Source organism: Schistosoma haematobium, chromosome 2 (genome assembly GCF_000699445.3).
Source record: "Schistosoma haematobium chromosome 2, whole genome shotgun sequence".
In the NCBI taxonomy this organism is placed as follows: domain Eukaryota; kingdom Metazoa; phylum Platyhelminthes; class Trematoda; order Strigeidida; family Schistosomatidae; genus Schistosoma; species Schistosoma haematobium.
In genome coordinates, this window is record NC_067197.1 from 24,163,584 (window position 1) to 24,184,539 (window position 20,956).

At 37.0% G+C, this 20,956-nt stretch overlaps 2 protein-coding genes across 2 annotated transcripts; one reads left to right on the forward strand and one right to left on the reverse strand.

The window, feature by feature from the left end:
• Window positions 1–716: 716 nt before the first annotated feature.
• Window positions 717–8,235, forward strand: DHS-24 (Riboflavin biosynthesis protein RibBA). The gene is made up of 3 exons (XM_051214690.1): window positions 717–865; window positions 5,467–5,749; window positions 5,791–8,235. The coding sequence occupies exons 2-3, from the start codon at window positions 5,598–5,600 to the stop codon at window positions 6,632–6,634; spliced, it is 996 nt and encodes a 331-aa protein (XP_051067874.1). The 5' UTR covers window positions 717–865; window positions 5,467–5,597; the 3' UTR covers window positions 6,635–8,235.
• Window positions 8,236–14,998: 6,763 nt separating this feature from the next.
• Window positions 14,999–17,516, reverse strand: MS3_00000274 (uncharacterized protein). Its single transcript, XM_051208104.1, has one exon. It carries the CDS (start codon window positions 15,513–15,515, stop codon window positions 15,201–15,203), a length of 315 nt encoding a protein of 104 aa, XP_051067875.1. The 5' UTR covers window positions 15,516–17,516; the 3' UTR covers window positions 14,999–15,200.
• Between the last annotated feature and the right edge of the window lie 3,440 nt (window positions 17,517–20,956).

The following is a 20,956-nucleotide window of genomic DNA, read 5'->3' on the forward strand; positions in this document are numbered from 1 at the left end:
AAATAAATAGCACTAAGTTTTCGACATTGGATGCTGACCATATGTTTTAGTGGACTCATCTAGCTGAAGGCGCTCGGTCAGGCATCCGCACCAGATCACGTGTGGTAACGCCGTGCTCAACATCAACCGCAATCGCTAGCCAGATTAGATCAGAGAATTCCGATATATTGGTCATCGCCAAATATACTCTTCCGATCTCCTCGACTCTGTCTTTTGATTTCTCTTGGTGGGAACGAAATATATTAGGTGTTACTGGTAGAAGCGTTGTCAAAAACTGAATACCTGTGACATCAACATCCTGAACGCTAGCGTCTGACTCTGACGAACTGCGTTTACGTCCATATGTACATACATATCTAACGAAAAAGTACTTTAGAGTTGGATCATCACTGTTCTTTTTGCATACTGACATAACGTACTTAGTATGCGTATACTAAAAAATAACTATTAACCACAGAAGTCATATTACCTTATGCACTTCTTTCAAACAAGTCTCAAAGTTGTACTAACTTGTGAATCTTCAAGATAACATACTATCATTGAAGATTCGTCCTATATCATGCATCATCACGATGGCATCGTCTTCGTTACTTGATGAATGAACGTTATCAGACATGGTGTGGCTGAACTCAATTCAAATTTTAAAATGTATTGATTTGACCGCTTCTGAAAAATTTCACGAATTGTCGATGTGACGCACCAATCACCTTGCGACAGCCTGACCTTCAAGTGCCCGCAACCTCCGCCAGTGAACGATACCCTAGGAGCGTTGCCCCCCTGAAGCGTTCAGAGTCCGAGTTGGATGAGGACGTAATTATATTCTGTAACAAAACAGCAAGCCAATTTGATTTCCCGGTAAAAAAATGTTAGTATATTTTTAGTTTTTAGAATGTTTTTAGTTTAACCAATCAGCTCTAATAAACTGCAAATGGACTAATCAGTGTTATATAACGTTATTCTTTAGGAAATATGCTTTAACCCAATCTGTACCCCACTAGAAACTTGAAATAACATGTCACCTGACTTGTCAGGGGTCGGTCTCCTTCAAGGATGCTTACCTATAGAATTAGAACACTCATATACTATAGTCCTACTTAGTGATGATTTTCACGAGATTGTCTTTTGATCGCATTAAGTAATAATGCTAGCATGTTTGGGATATGTTTCTTTCCATCCAAACGTATGATATTTCTTCGGTACTGGTCTGCTTCAACGCTTGGACTAGCAATAAGGAGTGAAGTAATTGGATGCGTCGACCACTTCACTTATTGTGGAAGCTTTATCTTTTTTTCTGGGTCATTATCTGACGAAATCTCGGCTCAACTTCAGAAAGCCCGGTTGCCCTATGCAGACCAAAGTTAATGTTTGCTTCTCAGCAGTCCACACTGTTATACTTTATTGTCGTGAGCAATATGTTATGTGAAGGTAAAAGACATGCATAGGCTAAATATCCTTGATCATAGGTGTCTTCGATGCACTGCTTGCGTTTCATGAAATGACCACGTAAGCGATGTTGATGTTAGACATAGGACACTTGGCAGGAGTAGCAAATCGTCTGATGAGGTTGTAAATATTAATTGACTAAGGTGTTTAGGATGTTACATGCGTTTAATTACCAACTACATCGATGAACGATGCCTGGTAGTGCACGAGTAGGTTGGAAAAAATCTAAGGATCCTTAGCTGTCGACAGCTAGACCAAAACTTGACATCACTTCATGAAGTGATTGACTTTTTGTGTGAAACATGTTGCTAGATACAGACTACCTGGATGTAGTTAGTACGATAACTCAGATCAGTTGTTGGAGAATTCAGGTGACACAATTCTAAATCATTCACAACGAGACAAATTCACTCTTCACCTTCCGCTAAATCTTAAATTCCAGTGTCCCGTCATACGTACCTCTCCACTCTTTCTTCTCAAAGGGTACTCTGAAGGTTTAGTCTTGTTTTATCGTTGCCACTATATAATTTCGATATATTTTGTCAGTTTCATATCGTCATGTTGATCAGGTATGAGGACTTCAACCAACGTCACATCTGCCAGGTTCTATGTTGATGTTTGTCTGTATTAATTAATTTGAAAATTATACAAACATTGGTATAGCTGAGAGCTTATTATTTATATAAGTAATGTTAATATACGATTGCGAATGGTTTAAACAGCGTTCATTCCCAGCACTCGTTACATGTAAATTTCCCTACAAACCCATGGATTACTGAACGACCTGTTGCTCTTTTCTTTAAAAACCATACAAGTCGCTAAGTGGAGCTAATGGCATTTTCTCTTCCTTCATACAGATAATTCAAGTTTTGCTCACCAGCTCCTGTTATTTTCCATGTGTCAGAACGTGGTTGTACTTAAGTGTGTGTTACAGTAGAATCACGATACCATAACTCCTCTCAAATGTGTGATTGCGAAATATGGCTGCTACTGTATCATAACTTAATACCGAAACGAAAAATATACCAATAATCAGACAAAATCATTTAACTGAAAAGAATGTCTGTGTCTTTACACAAACAAAAACGGACCATTCCACTATCTTATATCCGTGTCAGTCAGCTACAACGTAGGACTAGGCACATTTATGCATCAGTCCAAGTTGCCATACCTCAATAGCACAAGATAAAAAATTCATAAAAGTAGTTACTTCAATGGTAGTAATATATATAAGACAGCATAAAAGGATATGATACAGGGAGAAAGAATTAGTTTGTAGAAAAAAAGGCATAAAGTAATTTTAATCTCACGGTTTAAGAAAAGACAAATGGTGTATACACCTACGCCATTTTTAACCATGTCACCAAGCCTCCAACCACTGGTTACGATAGTCACGCGGGCCCCAATCAAGTAGTCTGCATCTACCAACATGGCTTAGACCAGAAGTTAGTGACTTCAAGGACTGACGCCAAGTTCTGGTTTGGCCGCCCCTAACTTTTTTTCCAACCATCCCCAGCACTAATCAACATTGCGCGTTGAGGTAACGGGTATCCAGGCATACGTAACACGTGGTCCAACCATCTCAGTCGATGAAGATTCACAACCTCATCGACTGATTCACCGTCATTCCCTTAATACCCTGCGTCTAACCTCAATATTACTCACCCAGTGATCCCAGCAGATGCGAGCAATATTTCTAGGACATCTGTGATCAAATACTAGTGACTTACGAGTATCCTCTACTCCTAGTGGTCACGTTTATCAGCCGTAAAGTAAAACAGAACAGATTTCTGCGCAGTATATTCGTCCCTTAATTGATAAACGGATACCTCACCTTCGCCACAAGTGATGTAGGTTGGCAAAAGTCAAACGAGCTTGTTGAATCCATGTAGAGATTTCGTCAGACACCAACCCATTAGGACTGACCAAACTTCCAAGATAAGTGAAGTTGTCGACGCGTTCGACTACTTTACTCTCTATCGTTAGTTCAAGTGTTGACGCAGACCAGTCCTGAAGCAATAATTTGCATTTAGAAGGGCAGGAACTCATCCCAAACATACTGGCATTGTTACTCAGTGCTACCAAAATACTCTGCATTTTATCAGTGTCTTCACCAAACAAGACTATGTTATCTGCGTATTCTAAGTCAATAAGTAAACGTCCTGGTAGGAGACCAATGTTCAAAAATTCAGTCGACGAGAACGTTATTTCCAGCTGTGGGTCTATGATGAAGTTGAACGAAAATGGAGATAGTGGACTGTCTTGTGGGACACAACTTGAGGCTGCTGAATCAAATGGCAGTTTACCATAAGCTCTGAGTCGACTGGTATTGTTTGAGTAAAGAGGTTTCACAAGGTGTACATACTTCTGAGATGTGCCTTTCAGTGACAGGCACTGCCACAGGACCTTTTAGTCTATAGAGGCGAATGCTGCCTTTAATTCAAGAAGAGCTATCATTGTCGGACGCCAATAAGCACGCCGGTGTCCCAAGATCTGGCGAATGGTGAATATGTGGTCGATGCAGCCACGACCAGGTCTGAAGCAAGCCTGATTTCCCCGTGTTTGCAGTTCACAAGTCTTTGTTAGGCGTCCGATCATTATTGAGTATAGTATTTTAGATGCTTTATTAGTTGAATTATTGCCCCCAAATGCCCTGGAACGGCCGAGAGTGGGGAGAGTCAGCTCTGCCTCTCGAAATGCTCTTACATGGTCACGCGTATATAGCCTCTGCCAGGGAAGTCCTACTCACCGCCTCGTGGCGAGGGTGTTTACAAATATGAGAGGACGAAAAGCGAATGTCCGGCGCTTTAACCGGATTCCAAACCAATGGTGCACATGGGCTCCAGTATCCTGAGGGAACAAGTGGCGTATGAACCAATTGTTGGTTACCGGCTTCCATGGGACTGCGTCTCCTTACGATGCTCCACTGCCTTGTGGATCAGACCTTCAGGTCGAAGGCTCGGGGTGTGGCACCCTAAGAAAACCACCTGCTTCAGTTAGGGCACCCGAGCAGTATCACAGCCCTCACACATATCGAATGAGATTTGTGTGGCGCATATGTATTCGGTGCCTCCTTTGTACCAATATCTATGTGTTAAAATAAATAAATAAATAAAAGTTGAATTAATCCCTCTATGGGTATCACAGGATGATTATGACCCCTTATATATTGGAACAATCAGTGATTGCGACGAGTCACATGAGATTTCATCCAGTTATCAGGTTTTAGCTAAAATATTAGTCAACCTAATCGCTAAAACTGGACCAGTTTCCCTCTCACGTTTCAGATTAGCTGTAACTTTCCGAACTTCAATTAGAGTTGAGTGGGAGGCTATATCAATGTTCCATTCAGGCTGTTTGGATATGGTGGGTAGCTGTAAATGTAAACAGCGCAGGAATTAGCGTAAATGAATATTGGTAAGGACTGTTTCAACTCCAATTCATGCAGCTACAGTGGAAAATAAGCAAGGAGAGATGATAAAATTGACTGTATTTTTAAACCATACACTTTGTTCTTTTACAATGTGACTCAAGTTGGTAATTACGTTTTTGGTTGTATTGTGTTCTCTGAGCCAAATAGTTCGATTGAAAAGCTTTCATTCGGATTCTGGACAACGTCATCGCCCTTTGCCCTATACAGATGTGAGCTATTTACATATTCAACATCAACTCTTTCTAATAAACTTGTTTGTAAATATTTGTCTTTGAATGCATTGCCAGCCTCATTTGTTTTTGTATGTTTAACATTTTTTTCTGAATACGTTTAGTACTTAGGTGTACCTGTAGGTAATCGTTTAACTTTCTTTGAATCCTTATCAACATTTATAACTGTGCTTTTGATGACGAAAGTTGTTCTATATTAACATGTGACGTGAAGGATCTGTTTGGTTCTTTTACTTGTGCAACTGAATCGTATTTACTGGAACAATGTGGACCATTAAATATATACACATATCGAATGACTTGTTAAAATTTATTTTCAAATTACTGTATTAAGAAGATGATTTATATCTCCATTAAAAGTAGGCTTTTTACCATGTGAAATATGATTTTGAATATACTTCCAATGGTGCTCCAGTTTCCTACTTTGTATATACATCGATCTGTGGTTACTCGGAATTAGTGCTACTGTTGGTACTGTTTTCATCTTAACGATGCGGTGGTTAACTCGAAGAAAAACGGTACTTTGCAATTGTTTGTCCCCTGTCGGCCAACATGCAGTCATCACTGGTGCTAGTTCCGGTATTGGTCGCGCAACTGCATTTGAATTGGCCAAAAGGAATTGGAAACTTACGTTAGGTTGCAGGTAAGTAACAGTTTATTTCAGTAATAGTTTACAATTTTCAGAAATATGAACGCTGCCATTAAGGTTAAAGAAGAAATTACATCTCTTACTGGTAATCATAACATTTCTCTTAGACTTTTGGACTTGGAGAATCCACAAACGATTAAGGAGTTTGTACAATTTTTACCTTTACCTGTCCATGTTTTGATCAATAACGCCGGTGCGTTTCCTAAGATTCTTCGTCCTGCTATATATTACCAAGATATCAATGTTACTTTGGCTACTAATTATGTTGGACATTTTTTCCTGACTTCACTGCTTTTACCTTACCTTCGAAAATCATATCATGAAACATCTATTTATCCTCGTGTGATTGTTGTAAGCTCCTCTTTATCCAAAAAGGGAACGTTCTCGACAGAAAATTTGTTTCAACCGTACAATACTACATCAGATTTAAATTCCAATAAAGCTTATTCTGATTCTAAACTGGCTTGCAATTTATTTTCACGCGAACTTCATCAGAGGTATGGTTCAGGTGATAATAAAATACTTGATGTTTATTGTTTATTTACCGGAGGGATGGTAAATACTAATTTATTTCGAAATACTTTGATAAAATACTCACCACTCACTCAGCGTTTCATCCGTGGTTTAATGCAACTACTCTTGAAATCTCCTTCAGAGGGTTGCCAAACGATTGTTCATTGTGCAGTTAGTGATCAACTTCTTATACATCATAATAATTATGCTCAATCTATTTTAACTGAGACATCTGGTAGCGGTATGCTGTATAACAATTGTACACCTATTGATTGGCCTGCTAATTCACTCGATCTTCATCTAGCTAGTCAACTTTGGGATTATACAACAGATTTCTTAAAACTATCAGTCAATAATAATGCATAAATCATTCACTTTTATGTACAATTACGTATTTATTTGTATTATATACAATGAACTCAGTGTATTTTCATAAAATTCCATTTAGCTAATTATCACTTAGCATTTACGATGAACAGAAGCAAACTACAAAATGACAGCCGAACAATTATTATTATAAATGTAACAAGTTTTTAGAATTTTTTTCAAAAATATAGTACAACTTTTCCTAACAGACATTAAGTTCCTTTGCATTTGTTCATCGGTTTGTAGTGATTCGTTTTAATGGTGTGTGGTAAAATATATCTTATTGATAAATTTTCTTTACTTCAGGAATAGAAGGTACTACAAACTCAAGAAAACTGTTTCAAAAAACGAACCTTGAAAACTTCAAGTTACATACTCGTATCCATTAGGCTGTGATAATACGTGTCATGTCCTTAATGTCTTTATACATGTGAGATGCCTGCCAGTACAAAATCGATTAGTAATGCTCTAATTCAAGTATACTTTTCACTTATATGCTAACAAACTTATCCTTGACTATCGACATCCTGACTGACAACAATTTACCTTGATCAACGATTGAGACAGTTCCGAATAGCAGTTAGTCCGGGAAGCATGTAACCTTATGATCTAGTATCCAGTCATAAGTATTTGTGCATTTTATTCGGTAGCTCGTCCACTCTTCTGTTTTTGCTCAAGGAGTCAATTGGGTAGTTGGGGCGTAGTACGTCATGCATTAGTATCCGATTTCAGACACCGTCCGTCATAACAATTTCAGTTTACAAATTTTGGTATTATAGTTACCAATATTATCTCAGATTGTTTTTTTCGGCCTTCAGAAATACCTCTAAGAATATTTAGGCGTTGGATCATAGAAGGAACTTGTTAAAAATGTATTATGTTTATTAACAAAAAGTGATACAGTTTATAATTGAAATATGTATCGTGTGATATATCTAACTATCTAATAATTTTTTATTGTCACATATCTGAGCTAGAAGTAAACAAAAGTTGGTAATCAAGAAATTACTTCATATATCAATCATATAAACAACACATAAGCAAACATGTTGGTGTGTTTCGAAGGATCATGAATCTGTATACATAAGTTATCAGACTGCAAATAAAAATAGTATTTAATGCACACAATCAAGTCGAAAGCGATAGGGAACGGAGCAAGCGAATAATAATTTATCAATCATAATATAGGGTTGGTGAAACATGTATCGATAGTTTGTACACTAGACCAAAAGCTTATAAATGGAAGTACCGTAAACCCATTACCTAATAAATACATTGCAAATAGGGGATAAAAGTTTCAGCTTTTACAATTTCCACTCCACTTCATCAATATATAATTCTAACCTGTACAGAATTACCTGGTAAAATCTTTTTTCACCTCACATTGATTTTAACTTCATAGCGAGTAACTTCTTAGTTTACTAAATATTCGTAGGTAATTCGGAAATAGTTTTCATCTCATCTCAATACTAGTGAAATATTCATTTAAAGTTAGCGACCACTAAACGTTCATTTGTTGTAGTTTTATGACTATCCGTTAGTGGACATTCATGAATCCTGTTAGGATACTCTACGGTCTACAAGGTAAAAATGTATAAAAGATCGCATTCAAATGATGATTCTCAACAGTTTTTCTTTGTATAGTTATTTTTTCTCCTGTTTAAATATTTTCTGAAAGATACAGCAACTAAATGTTTTAAAATACCTAAACTTTGCAGCTAACTTGCTATTGTAATGACTTATGTTCTACTCATCTTGAGTGGAGATTTAAACAAATCTGTTAGGGGGAAAAGATGTTACTCTACAAATTAATATCTTGCTACTCACTGAAAATGAATTTCGATGAGTATTGCATTAGTAAGATTTATGTAATTAATTACATAAAGACAAATGATAGATTGGATAGTACACCGATTCTGACTAATGCTAGTTTGTTTACAACAGGAGTAGATAATTCTGGGTAAAATTCTCAACATTGCAGAATAACTGTCATTATTCTACGAAAATATGGAACTTTTTTCCCTTAATACTCATTCTTTTACAAACCTCTAACAGAAATCCTACATTCAATCAAATCGGTTATTTAATGGATCATCTATACAAAGCGAATGACGGTTTCTTTTATAAAAACACTGAATTTCATTAGCTTACTCACTGCTGTCTTGAGCTACACCAATTTCCTAGCTGCTATAATTTTGTTCAGTACATAGTAAAAGTTTGTTCTTTAGATTATCGGTTGTATAATACATCTGATTGAAAAGAGGTTAATGGTCTGCATAATAGTACAGCATATGGTTCATTATGAACAGTTCACCACTGTGTTGAGAATTATTCACAACATGAATAAACATCTAGGGTTATTCTTAGTTTATATTTCAAAGATAGTAACTTAGATATTCACATAAAATGTAAAATTAGAAGTTACTGTGATATAATTTCTTACAGGTCAAAATAACATGGGAAGATTTGACTTGCTACTTCCGGTTGATAGTGAAAATTTCTAACGTGTTACTGCCGGTACCTTCCATAGATCATTGTGTAAAATATCGGTTGAGTAAGATAAAAACACGAGTTCACCATCATTATATAACTACAAATTAATAACACAAACTAATGAGTTGCTAATTTGGAGGATTTCCAATCCATTGGATTATATCGATACCATGAATGGATTAGTGTTAGACAACCATTAGAAACCTGGAAGCACTATACGGCCGTCTCGTTCTAGTACGGGACTCCTCAGCAGTTCACACCCACTATCCCACACAGGGAACTCGAACCAGAGACCTCTGGATTCGCACGCAAACGCTTAACCTCCAGACCAGTGAGCCGGCATCCGACGGTGTTAACTTCAACCGATCCACGATATTGCGCGACCGTCCAGCATTGTTTTCAGTGAGCAGCTGCCTCACAATTGAATGTACGTTTCCCACAACCAATCTAACGAATAGTGCAGTGAGCGAGACCACAAGTAGGGACAATCAGATGTATTACAAAACTTCTTAGTAAACTCTGACAACCATACAGTGAACACTTCATTTGCAAAATGTTCATTAATGGTCTAAAACTTCATTGTTCCTGCATTTCCATACCAATTTCTTTCTGTTCCTGTTCTTTCCTACGTCATCCTCTCGACCTTCTGTTGACAGACATTCTATTCCTGACTAGTTATATAATACTTATGTCGATATATAGTAATATTCTCAAAATCACAGTCTACTAAGAAAGGACGCATCGATTACCATAAATTGTGATTCACGTGTGTAAGAAGTTCACTTAAACATTATTTTCGTCCCACACTCCAAATATCTGAGCCTTAAGTTTTTGTAATCCTAAGATTTCCCATTCTTGGTTTCAAAGCTTGTAGAACTGGAAAAATATCCATGTATGTCATTTTCTGTTGTACCTACTGTATGTTTGCTCAATAAGCAGAGAATGAGGATATCAATGCATCCTCGACCAGAACGAAAACCGGCCTACTCCTCGAGAGCAGATAGAAGTAGTTGAGAAGTTCGTGTATCTGGGTAGCTGCATAAGTGCTGGTGGGGGTGTGAGTGATGAGATCAATGCACGAATAGTGAAAGCCAGAGCGGCTTATGCCAATCTGGGCCACCTTTGGCGCCTTCGTGATGTTAGTCTGGCTGTAAAAGGCCGGATCTACAACGCGTCGGTGAGAGCAGTTTTGCTCTATGCTTGTGAAACCTGGCCTCTCCGAGTTGAGGACGTTAGACGACTCTCTGTGTTCGATCATCGCTGTCTCCGAAGGATTGCTGACATTCAGTGGCAACACCATGTCAGTAATGCAGAGGTTCGGGCACAGAGATGATAATTCAATTGGTGTCACCATCTTGAAACACCGACTTCGGTGGCTTGGACATGTTCTCCGAATGTCGTCCCAGAGAATTCCACGTCGTGCAATATTTGCCGACTCTGGGACTGGTTGGAAGAAGCGGAGAGGTGGTCAGTGCATGACATGGTGTCGTGGCATGAAAGAAAGCTGCAAAGGACTGGCTTGTGTTGGTCCTTCACGACTCCCTGGTTGGGGTCTGAGAGATGGTGCTACACAGTGGCTAGAGACGTTATCAGATATGGCTCAGAATAGAAGCCAGTGGCGATCCTGCTGTAACCTTCTTTTACTTTCTTCATAAAAAGTGGTTGTGTCTCCTTTACCTGAAAGATTTCTTCTGATTGTACCTTTTCGTTCCGTCGTTACTACCACACTACCTTACTCCAATCTCTTCGTCATTGTTCTCTTTTTCTTTTGCGCTCCTTAGTTTTTTTTTCTACTTCTCTTCGAATTCTCATTGTTTTGTGTGGCGCATATATATTGGCGCTCTATTGTACCAATATTCATGTGTTCAAATAAATAATAAATAAAATTCTATTTTTATGGTACGATGTGGTCTGTTTGGTTGGTATATAAACAGTATGTTTGAAATATAACGATTCATAACTCAGAGGCTGTGACTTGCGTTCTAGATTCAACTGGCTGGGCTAGACAGGGAAGCAGGACCAATCGGGACTCTAGGTCGTCACTACGTGTTTTCCGTGTCACTGTAACCGATCGATAGAACGCTGCGCATCTAACCTGCAGTCCACCCGTTACAACAGGGACAACAGACCATTTGAACTCTTCCTCGAGAAACTCTACCCATCGTTCAGGACGTCGGTAAATGTTATTGATCGGCATCCCCTCAGCTTCACAGATTGTTTGACTCACACCAAAATTCCTGCTGCCAGGACTCAGAGGAGTTGAAAGAGCTTGTGGCAATTACCAGATGCAGCTGTTTCTTCTAACTCTGGAGAGCTCCGACCACCAGGCTTCTCGGTCCTTCGCCCAGTTTCATTTCGTGACAATCTTCGTTTATCGTTAAACCTGCGGTTACTCGTAGTGGACAAATGAACTTCAATGAGTTGTGAGAAGCCTGTAGAAACCAAGTGCTTGTAAGCGATACGTTTCGCAAAGCCACAAGCGACACTACTCACCACTTCCATAGCGTCATACGATTGCAGCCGAGGCTCATCTATACTTTCCAGTGTGATACTAGCTATCCTTGAACCTAGCTAGTTTTTATATTTAGTTGCAACAGAAGCTTCAACCAGTTTACCGACATTTATCCGTTTAGGAAGATGAATTTGTCGACCACTGAAAAGTAAGGTAAGATTAGCGCAAACAAGGCATGATTAGAGTCCGGATAGGTACTCGAAAAGGGGCGGAAGTCTTGCATACAACCACGCTAGCTGTAGCTGATCGCAATGTGATCAATCTGAGTCCAGGCTTGAGGTGCAGATCCTTTAGATAGAACAGGGTTTCCATCATAGGTTAGCTGTTGTATGAGTCTAAAAGTAAACGAATGCGTGGAAAGGTAATAAAAGGGAGTAGACAAGTGGTTCAATATGAAATAAAATCAAATATAACCAAATGATTGATGATGGACGTTTTTAACTCGATCTTAAAATTCATTGACAGCGAAGTATGGATGATGTAGGGAACTACCTGAAGATCATTTTAGATTAGTCAACTTGTCAACTAGCAGTGAAAACTGTCAATTCAATGGTTTTCAAGGTCGAGTTTTTCATATTTTTCTAGAGAGAAGGAAGTTGATCTTGTAGTATACATAGTCATGGAAATGTGAGATTCTCGTTGATTTGAGTTGCGAGGTCATATTAAACATGCAAATGCATTTTTCAGTGTTTGATTTTGTCCATTATTTTGACAATCACTAAGCCAAATCATCCTCATTTTACGTATAAGTATCAGTATACGAGAGTTTTTAACTAATATAGTTCACAAGAAATCATAAATTCACTAGAGTACTAAAAAAATATTGATAGGATGCCAAACAGTATAGTGGTGAAAACAAAGTTTCACATTACTTACTTGCGCATGCTGCCACTCATGGAGGAGCATAGGCCGCCCACCAGGATTCTCTATCAAACTCTGTCCTAGGCAGTCCTTTACAATTTTCTCCAGTTGCTGTTCATTCTTTTCATGTCTGCTTCCAATTCCCAACGCAGTGTGATCTTTGACCTTCCTCTTTTCCTTTCAGGATCCATGTGTAGACGATTGTTTATAAATAGTTGCACCCTTTTGATGTTGGTTGTAGTAGTTCTCCAAACCTCATCTCCGTACAGTAGGATTGTCTTGAAGTTCATCTTGAAAATCCTGGCTTTGATGTTGGCTGATAGTTTTTTTTAGTCCCATATGTTCTTCAACCATAGGAATGCCGTCCCTTCTTTACCAATCCTTGCCTTTACATCCGCATCAGATCTTCATTGTTTATCGATGATAATAATATATATTCTGAAAATAATTACAGAATTCATGCTAGTTTACAGACATAATCAGCTTAATATAAATAGTAACATATATGTAGAGAGCAAGCATGTGATATAAGGTTGTTTTAAGTTTACTAGTTCAAAAATTGTTTAGGTAGTACATTTATGACATGTATTACAGAAATGCAATGCATCGGCCGGGAACTTTTAATTCTTTTTAAGTGGACATCCTGTTGATTTATAAACGGTGCACTTAAGGTCATTTCATGCGCCTACAACTAGAGAAAGTAAAATGGAAACAGAGAGCACGGAACAGCAAAGCAACAATTACTAAAACATGTCAGTCAGGTCTACCATAATGCATGTGTCATGTGACTTAGTGGTTTCACTTGTAGAATAAGATATACTTACAGGTGCTAGAACTCTTAATGCATTTTCAGAGCAGCAGTATGCATCAATGCAGCGAACAAAAGATGGGAGTAGTTTTATCTTACGGATAGATTATTTTAGAGTCTGGGAAATATACAGGTAAAGTAATTCATATAGAGAGATGATTTAGAATGGGTTTGTTTCATTAGTCACAAAGAGTCGCGAATGTCGTAATTAGAAGTTTCTGCATATTGAATTACTTGACTGGGTATACAGGATAGTTTATTAAGTATTTTGAAGAAAAATATAAAATTTAGTTTGAGCCTCCTCTTCCATAAAGGGTCGCGTCCCCGTTTATTACATCTGAAATTATAATTCAAGGAATGATCAGTTCTAAGAATCCTGAGTGTAAATCATCTCTGTACTGATTCCACACTAATAAAAAAAACCTGCAGCATTCTAGGATTGCTTAAACGCGAACTTTGTACATCAAAATACGTGACTCATTGTTATTTAGGTTTCGAGTTATGCAACCTATGAGACGTTTAGCCTTGGAGGTCTTTTTCAATGCCTGTTCTGCAAACGACAAATTGTAAGAGAATCTAAGTCTACTACTGTAAGTAGCTTAGATAACACCTCATCATTTATGGAAAGATCTGAGTTGAGTGATGTATTACCGAAGTATATGCATCCGCATTTTGCTGCACTGATCTCCGGCTGCCATTTTGAGCGCCGCTGAACTACCTTGTTAAGCCCCATGCTGATGTAATTTTGCATAATGTTCAGCATAGAGTTCAGAGTAGAAAAAGAATACACTACTTTAAGATAATCTGCATACAGAAGGGGCTTACCCACACAAAAACATTCACAAATACAATTGATAAAAATTAGAAAGAGCAAAGGGCCCAGAAGCGCAGAAATTTCCACTCTTTCTAGATCTTCGCTAAAAAGTGTGGTTAGTTTAGTGTTCTCCGTGTTGTATTTCAGGATTTTTCTCTTCCCGTTGAGACTGCTGTTACACTGGCTGTCTCCACCTGCATTTGTTGGTGTGTATATGACAGAAGAGCTAGTTCATTTGCAAAGTCCAAATCGTCTAGTTGCATTCAACCTGTCTATTTTATTTCCTCTGTCGTTGCTAGCTCTTCCACGTATTTCTGCTTGTCAATTCTAATGCTCCTCCTCATTTGCTTGTTTGCTTCAGCGTGTCCATTGATTTTCTCTGTTCTAGTTTTCTTGTTATTGATTACTATCTTCTCGTTCTTTCTGTCTTGAATTTTGTCCACCGTATCGATAGAGATTCATTCCTTATGATGACTATATATGTTGCGGTTCAACATCTTCTGACACGTTGGATTTAGTGCCTCTTTGATCCCTTTCCAGTTTTCCTCCATCGTAGTTTCTTATTCTTTCAGTATATCTTGTAAGGCTTGGAATATGTTGTTCAGATCTATGTTGAGTTCGTTGAGTTTGTCAATGTTTAAAGGAGGGCTGTATTGAACCTTTGTAATGCTGTTCCCCCAGTTGTTTAGTGTTTCTTAAGCTTCAGATTCATCTTGGCAACCACCAGGTGGTGATCTATAGATATGTCAGCCCCTCTCTTTTTCCTCACGCATTCCATTGATCTTTTGAATTTTTTAATGATGCAAATATGGTTTATTTGGTACTTCGCGTTGTGGTGTGGTCCGGTTAGATCCATGTAGGTTTGCGTATGCGTTTGTGTGGAAATACTGTGCCACTTACAATCATTTTGTTGAATGCAGATAAATTTGTAAATCTGTCACCATTCTCGTTGCTTTATCCCAATCAGTTCATGTTGTCCCATGATATCTTTATTTCCGGTGTTGTCCATTCTGGTTCTGGAGTTTATGTCTCCCATCAGGATGGTGAGATCCTTTCTTGGGCACTTTGCTATATTTGATTACAGCATAATATTCATCGTGATTCCCTCCTTCTTTGTTTTGAATGGTGCTTTGACGATCCTGCATCCATGAGATTCCCATCCTATAAGTGTATTTCGTGCATTTCGGAAAGCATGAGAGTGAATCCCTGAGTGTGTGGAGCATTTTCCTCTTCTTAACCGGAGTACAGCAGCATCTCTCTCGTACCAAACCTTTGCTGTCCAGTTTGGGTCCAATGGGTTTTGCTGATTCAGAGAACCGCCAAGCTGTATCTCCTCATTTCCGTTGCCATTTGGTTGGTCCTCCCAGTCCCCTACATTGTCCGAACATTCCATGGACCTATATTAATTGATGCTCTGATTGTTAGAATGGGCATCGGTCTCGTGACTTCCGAAGAATCTCGGTTTTCACCATTAGGCGTCATAATTCATTTGAAATATCCTTCAACTCCCAGATCAGAGATTAAATTGTCTAGTTCGGTTGGTATATTTTAGTAAGGTTGTTTTCTACTTGATGGGGTTACTGAACTCATGCCCAACCCTCCTCCATAACAAGAACTTGGGACCGGCAGTAACCCTAGAAGAGCTACAGGAGCTGAATATATTTAGAATTAATAACGGTTTATTTAGCCTATCGTCGTAACTTATTTTTCAGAATGACAAGGTAAGTAGAAGTCTGTCAAAGGCAGTTATAATGTCTTTGAAAATGAATTTGCCGAAGAGAACTTCGCTGAACCAAGCTTTCTTATCTTGTGTCTCAGTGGGTATATTCCGTTTACCTAATATTTTATGTTTCAAAATAGATCATTTCATTTAAAGTGTACTTTTATACCATAGGTCCTTCTTTTACTACTCTCTCAATAAGTACAAACTTGTAATGCAGTCATAAAATGTAAATGATAACACTCAAGATAGTGTTCATTTGAAAATCTCGCTAACTACATAATATTGCAATATGTGACTTTTACTACTGATATTTTTTAAGTACTATGCTTCTATATCGGAAAACTATTTGTGCTACTGAGTGAATAAACTGTAAGGCATCAATTCATCACAATTAGATGTAATAATTATTTATCAACAGTGAAAACAGACCATTAATTAATACGTAATGTATGGGAGATTCCAATAATACTTAAGATTTGATAAAAGGTATTGAAAATATAAATAGAACAATATCAGCTCACTACAGTGATTGAAATGAGAATAAATTTGTAAGAGCGAAACCATTACACTCATCAGTATTTATTGAAATATCTTTTAATGTGATATTGTGTATGGAGGTATGGTTTAGTTAGATGCACCCCTAAGCATTTCTTACACAAGATCAGAAAAATATATTTCCGTTACTGAACATATGGAAAAAACAGACTAACCCTAACATAACATACTTTTAATATTACCGTCAGTTTGTAGAGTTTATCCAAATACCTTAACCTACTTCCCAATGATTTTCTTAATATGCAATTTAAACTTATAGGTTAAGGAAGTGGAGACAGTCACTTTCGTATCATGTGCACTTCCTGAGGAGATAAGGACTCGTGCGAATCCATAGATGGCTAAAACTATTTGTTAAGTCACCTTGAAATTATAAACTGTGAATAACATTATTAAGAACTGCAATCATAAAAATTTCCAAAAAACTCATTAAACAATGAAATTAATTGACATTCGTTTGGTCAACTAATTCACTTGTCGAAAAGTTAGGTCTAGGCTACAATTCTGTCGATGAAATAGTTATTTTCGATAGGCTGGGAAACTGGTATTTCATTCTGTAATCAACCTTAAGAGTATGTTACATCTGCCCTCACACCTATCGACTCCATTAGCGACAGTGAGTTTAGTATGTCAATCATCATCAATGCTTAGCCTGGTAAAATTTTTAGTTCGTCCACGTCCCTAAAATTCATTAGCACCATAAGATGAAATTTCGAAGATGAGATGTAATAATGTAGTACCAACGATAATAACAAAACTATATAGTTATTATGTTGGATGAAAAGACAAAAGGAATAAAGCCACATGAAGGAATATGAAGAATCAAGATTTAGAGGTACATAAAGGTTGAACGTATCTGCGTCATTATTACCGATTATGAACCACGTCACCTAACAACTCAAACGTGTTGCGGTTATCGGGAGGACCCCAAGCGTGTTTAGTAAAATTCGATCTGGGTTAAGTCAGTTAAATCGACATATTCATAACACCGAATATATTAATTTCTTCACTTGCAACTTGTATTCTATCAGTTTAATGCATCACACCTGTTATAACTTCAAAAAGCCAACCCGAGTTAAACTTTTAGTCAGTTTCGCTCCTACATATCCTGTAATTTACTAAGAAACACTAAAATAATGCTGAGGAGAAAAGGTGGTGTATTGCGCTTTCGGCAAATGTCCATACCAGAATGGTTCTTATTCTCTTCAATAGTCTATTATTAACTACAAGTGCTAATAAAACATCAATAAAATAGGATTTTCCCCAAACGTTCGATTTTTCTTACGTTAAATTATGATGATTAAACATAAAAATTAAATGAGTATGAGGATTTGTAGAGATTTTAGTAGTGTCACAGTTGAAATCAGTTGATCAAAGCTAGACCACCATTAAAAACCTGGAAGCACTGGATGGTCGTTTCGTCTTATTATGGGACTCCAGTAGTGCATATCCACTATCCCATACGCAGGACTTGAACTCAGGACCTTCAGTCTCAAGGTTAAGATTTCGTGCACGAGTCCGAGTTCTGTGTGCAAGATCGTGGATGCGCACTGCTGGAGTCCTATACTAGGACGAAATCCCCATCCAGTGCTTCCAGGTTTTCAATGGTGGTCTAGCTTAGATCAACTCGTGATTTCAACTATGAACATAAAAATTATTCATTATCACATTTATCATATTTCAGATAACAGTTGTATAGATACAAAACTGTATTATATGATAGCACCAAAAATTTACTACATCATAATTTCTATCTTGTATCACCAAATTCCATAAGTGTTTAGGTTAAAACATCAGTCTACGAAAAACTATTTCGTAGATCATATGATTTTCAAAGTATACTCTAAAATCTAATACTATTTGTACCTAGATTACTCTATTAACTTACTTTCGTGATCTGATTGGTTAGATGAAGCTAGAATTATGCTAAAATTCAATCAATATATATAAATGTTTAAGTAACTGATTGGTTTATGAAATATTGATTTATGGAAAATGTAATGTACTTTGAATTTTTCTATAACACAAGTTTTATCGTACGACACTGTCAATTTTAAATTAGACAAAGTTGTTTTTTTATCTGGTCACGTAAACATAACTTTTTTGACAACTAACTATAGTGGTATTAGTTGATTAGATCACAGAATTGAAGTATACAAAATAATATTTAAGAATCAAAGAGATAGAATTGCCGTTATACTAATTTGAATATTGTAATACAACCAAAAAAAGGAACATATGCTCTAACAATGATCACTGTAGAATATTATCTTTAGTCCGAAAATCAAATATATGCAAATAAAACGACAATAGATTACAATATTCTAGAAACCTCTTTTTGAGGTTTAAGGATTCATTACTAGAGTGTATATATTTGGCTTCTAGATAATTAATACTAAGTTCATAATTAAGATACAAGTTGATCAAAATATAGACAAGAATGTTAATAGCTAAATATCCAACAAAATTATAGTGAATGCATGAGCAGTTATTTAATAAGTAGCTACCGCTAACATAAAGTACACAATACTAAAGCTATAGATTCTGGGGGATAAACATTTACTAAATAGTTAAACACATCTAAGCTGTGTCATTCATCAGACAGCTAAATCTGTTTTAGGTCATGTATTTTGGTCGATAGCTAGATACGAAAATTGTCGCCAAATAATAGCTGATCCTAACAATGAGCTCTGTCATTTACATTTTGTTCGATAAGAATATAATTTCTTATCCTCAACTGTAAAACCATTGAAAAATGAAAGGGATTGGACAGGTGTTACATGTTGATGATCACCGAACAAGAATTGTGACCGATCCTATAATATCTAGTTATTAAGGTGAGCATAATACATCTACGTAATTAAAACAAATTGAAAATCTTCACATTAACTTTAATTAATTTGGGATACGACGTAATCTACACATAGTATCAGTGACGGATTACTATTTTATTCTCTACTAGGTTGTCTTCACTTGCTACGGCTTACTACTATTGAATTAGCCTTCTGTTTTTGGTGTGTTTACGAGGTGTGGCTAATTGAATTGATATATGTTTTTGTTTGATCCTGTTTACTTTCCGACTGGCTGAACTCAATACTGTAGGCAGACAAAGTCCAGAAGTAGCTAATAATCAAGGATTTCCATATTATTCTGGTAATTATAGAGTATTTACGTTGATTCTGGCCGTAATCAATACTCCATTGGTCATTTATTATTAGTAGTGGTCGCTCAACCCGCCCACAATCCCTGATATCTAAGGGAAAGGATGCATTATTGCAAAAAGCAAACGGATAAATACATCCAGTACTTTTTAATTTCCTGACAGAATTCATCAGTCATTAAGACTACTAAGATTAACAACTGATAATGTAATGAATTTGTCTGTTTATCCTTAAGCATCTAGTCCATTCGAATATAATTCGACATAACAGATTTTAACAATGTGAAGCATATCTAAAACAGATCGGTCATTATATGTTCCAAATCAAGTCGTTTATTCTGTTCGTAAAATATGTCCAATCACTGATTAGTTAGTAGCCCTACCACAGTTAAACAATGCTTTGAAAGAACTTATGCATCTAAAACTTTAGTATTTTCATATTATCTTTTGAAGCAGAAAATTATGCACGTAGAATCTAATCTTGTGTAAAATTCTAAGTCTTCGACAGAGAAGCTAACACAACATCTACACTGGGCTGTGTGATTTTTTGAACATGAGTGACCTATATAGGCAAGTGACTTGGGGAGTTGGTAGGTTCAACCTCATCGCTCTCTACTGTCGAATCAATCATGAAGCTGGGGAAAATTATTGATCAACGTTTTGCATCCAGCAAGTAAACATGTACCACACATTTTCAGGTCTTCCTTTAGGATTTTCTCCTGCATCTCCATTAAACAGTTTGTGTTCCGCGAGTTCATGGAAAAACCTCTTAATAAAAGACTAAATCCTATCAAGCGAAAGAAATATCACTTTTGAATCACATACATGGATTCAAAAGAATACAGAGTTGATGAAGGTTGCTAGACGTAGTTAACCTAAGTAGTAGCTTATCATAGACCCTGTCCGAAGAAATCACTCATCCTGTTTTTTTCCTTTATTTTATTTTGCCACAGATATCCTACAAGAAGTGATTTTATTAGTAAGATTTCTCAAATATTTTATCTAGAAACTCTTTTATAGGTTTGAAGTACTCAAGTGATACATTTACGTTCTAAAGAGGCGCTGAAATAACGGTTTTTGGACACTGAGTGATGATAATTAATTAGATGTAGTTTACTCCCTTCAAATACAAAATATTGTTTCAACACTAACAGATTGGTGAATAAGCGAATTCAAGCACACACATAAAAATCTAGATTAAGTTTAACAAGAAACATCACTTATCGTTTGCGTAAGACGTCCATTTATCTTTCAAAGGGGGATCATGCTGAACAGCAGTCCACTTCGCATTACTTTACAGTTGCAGAGGTATAAGGCATGTATAGCTTATTTGTATTGAACTGCAACTGCCTTCAATGAGCCTCTGATACACTGTGAAATGATGGATTTAGATGTGGAG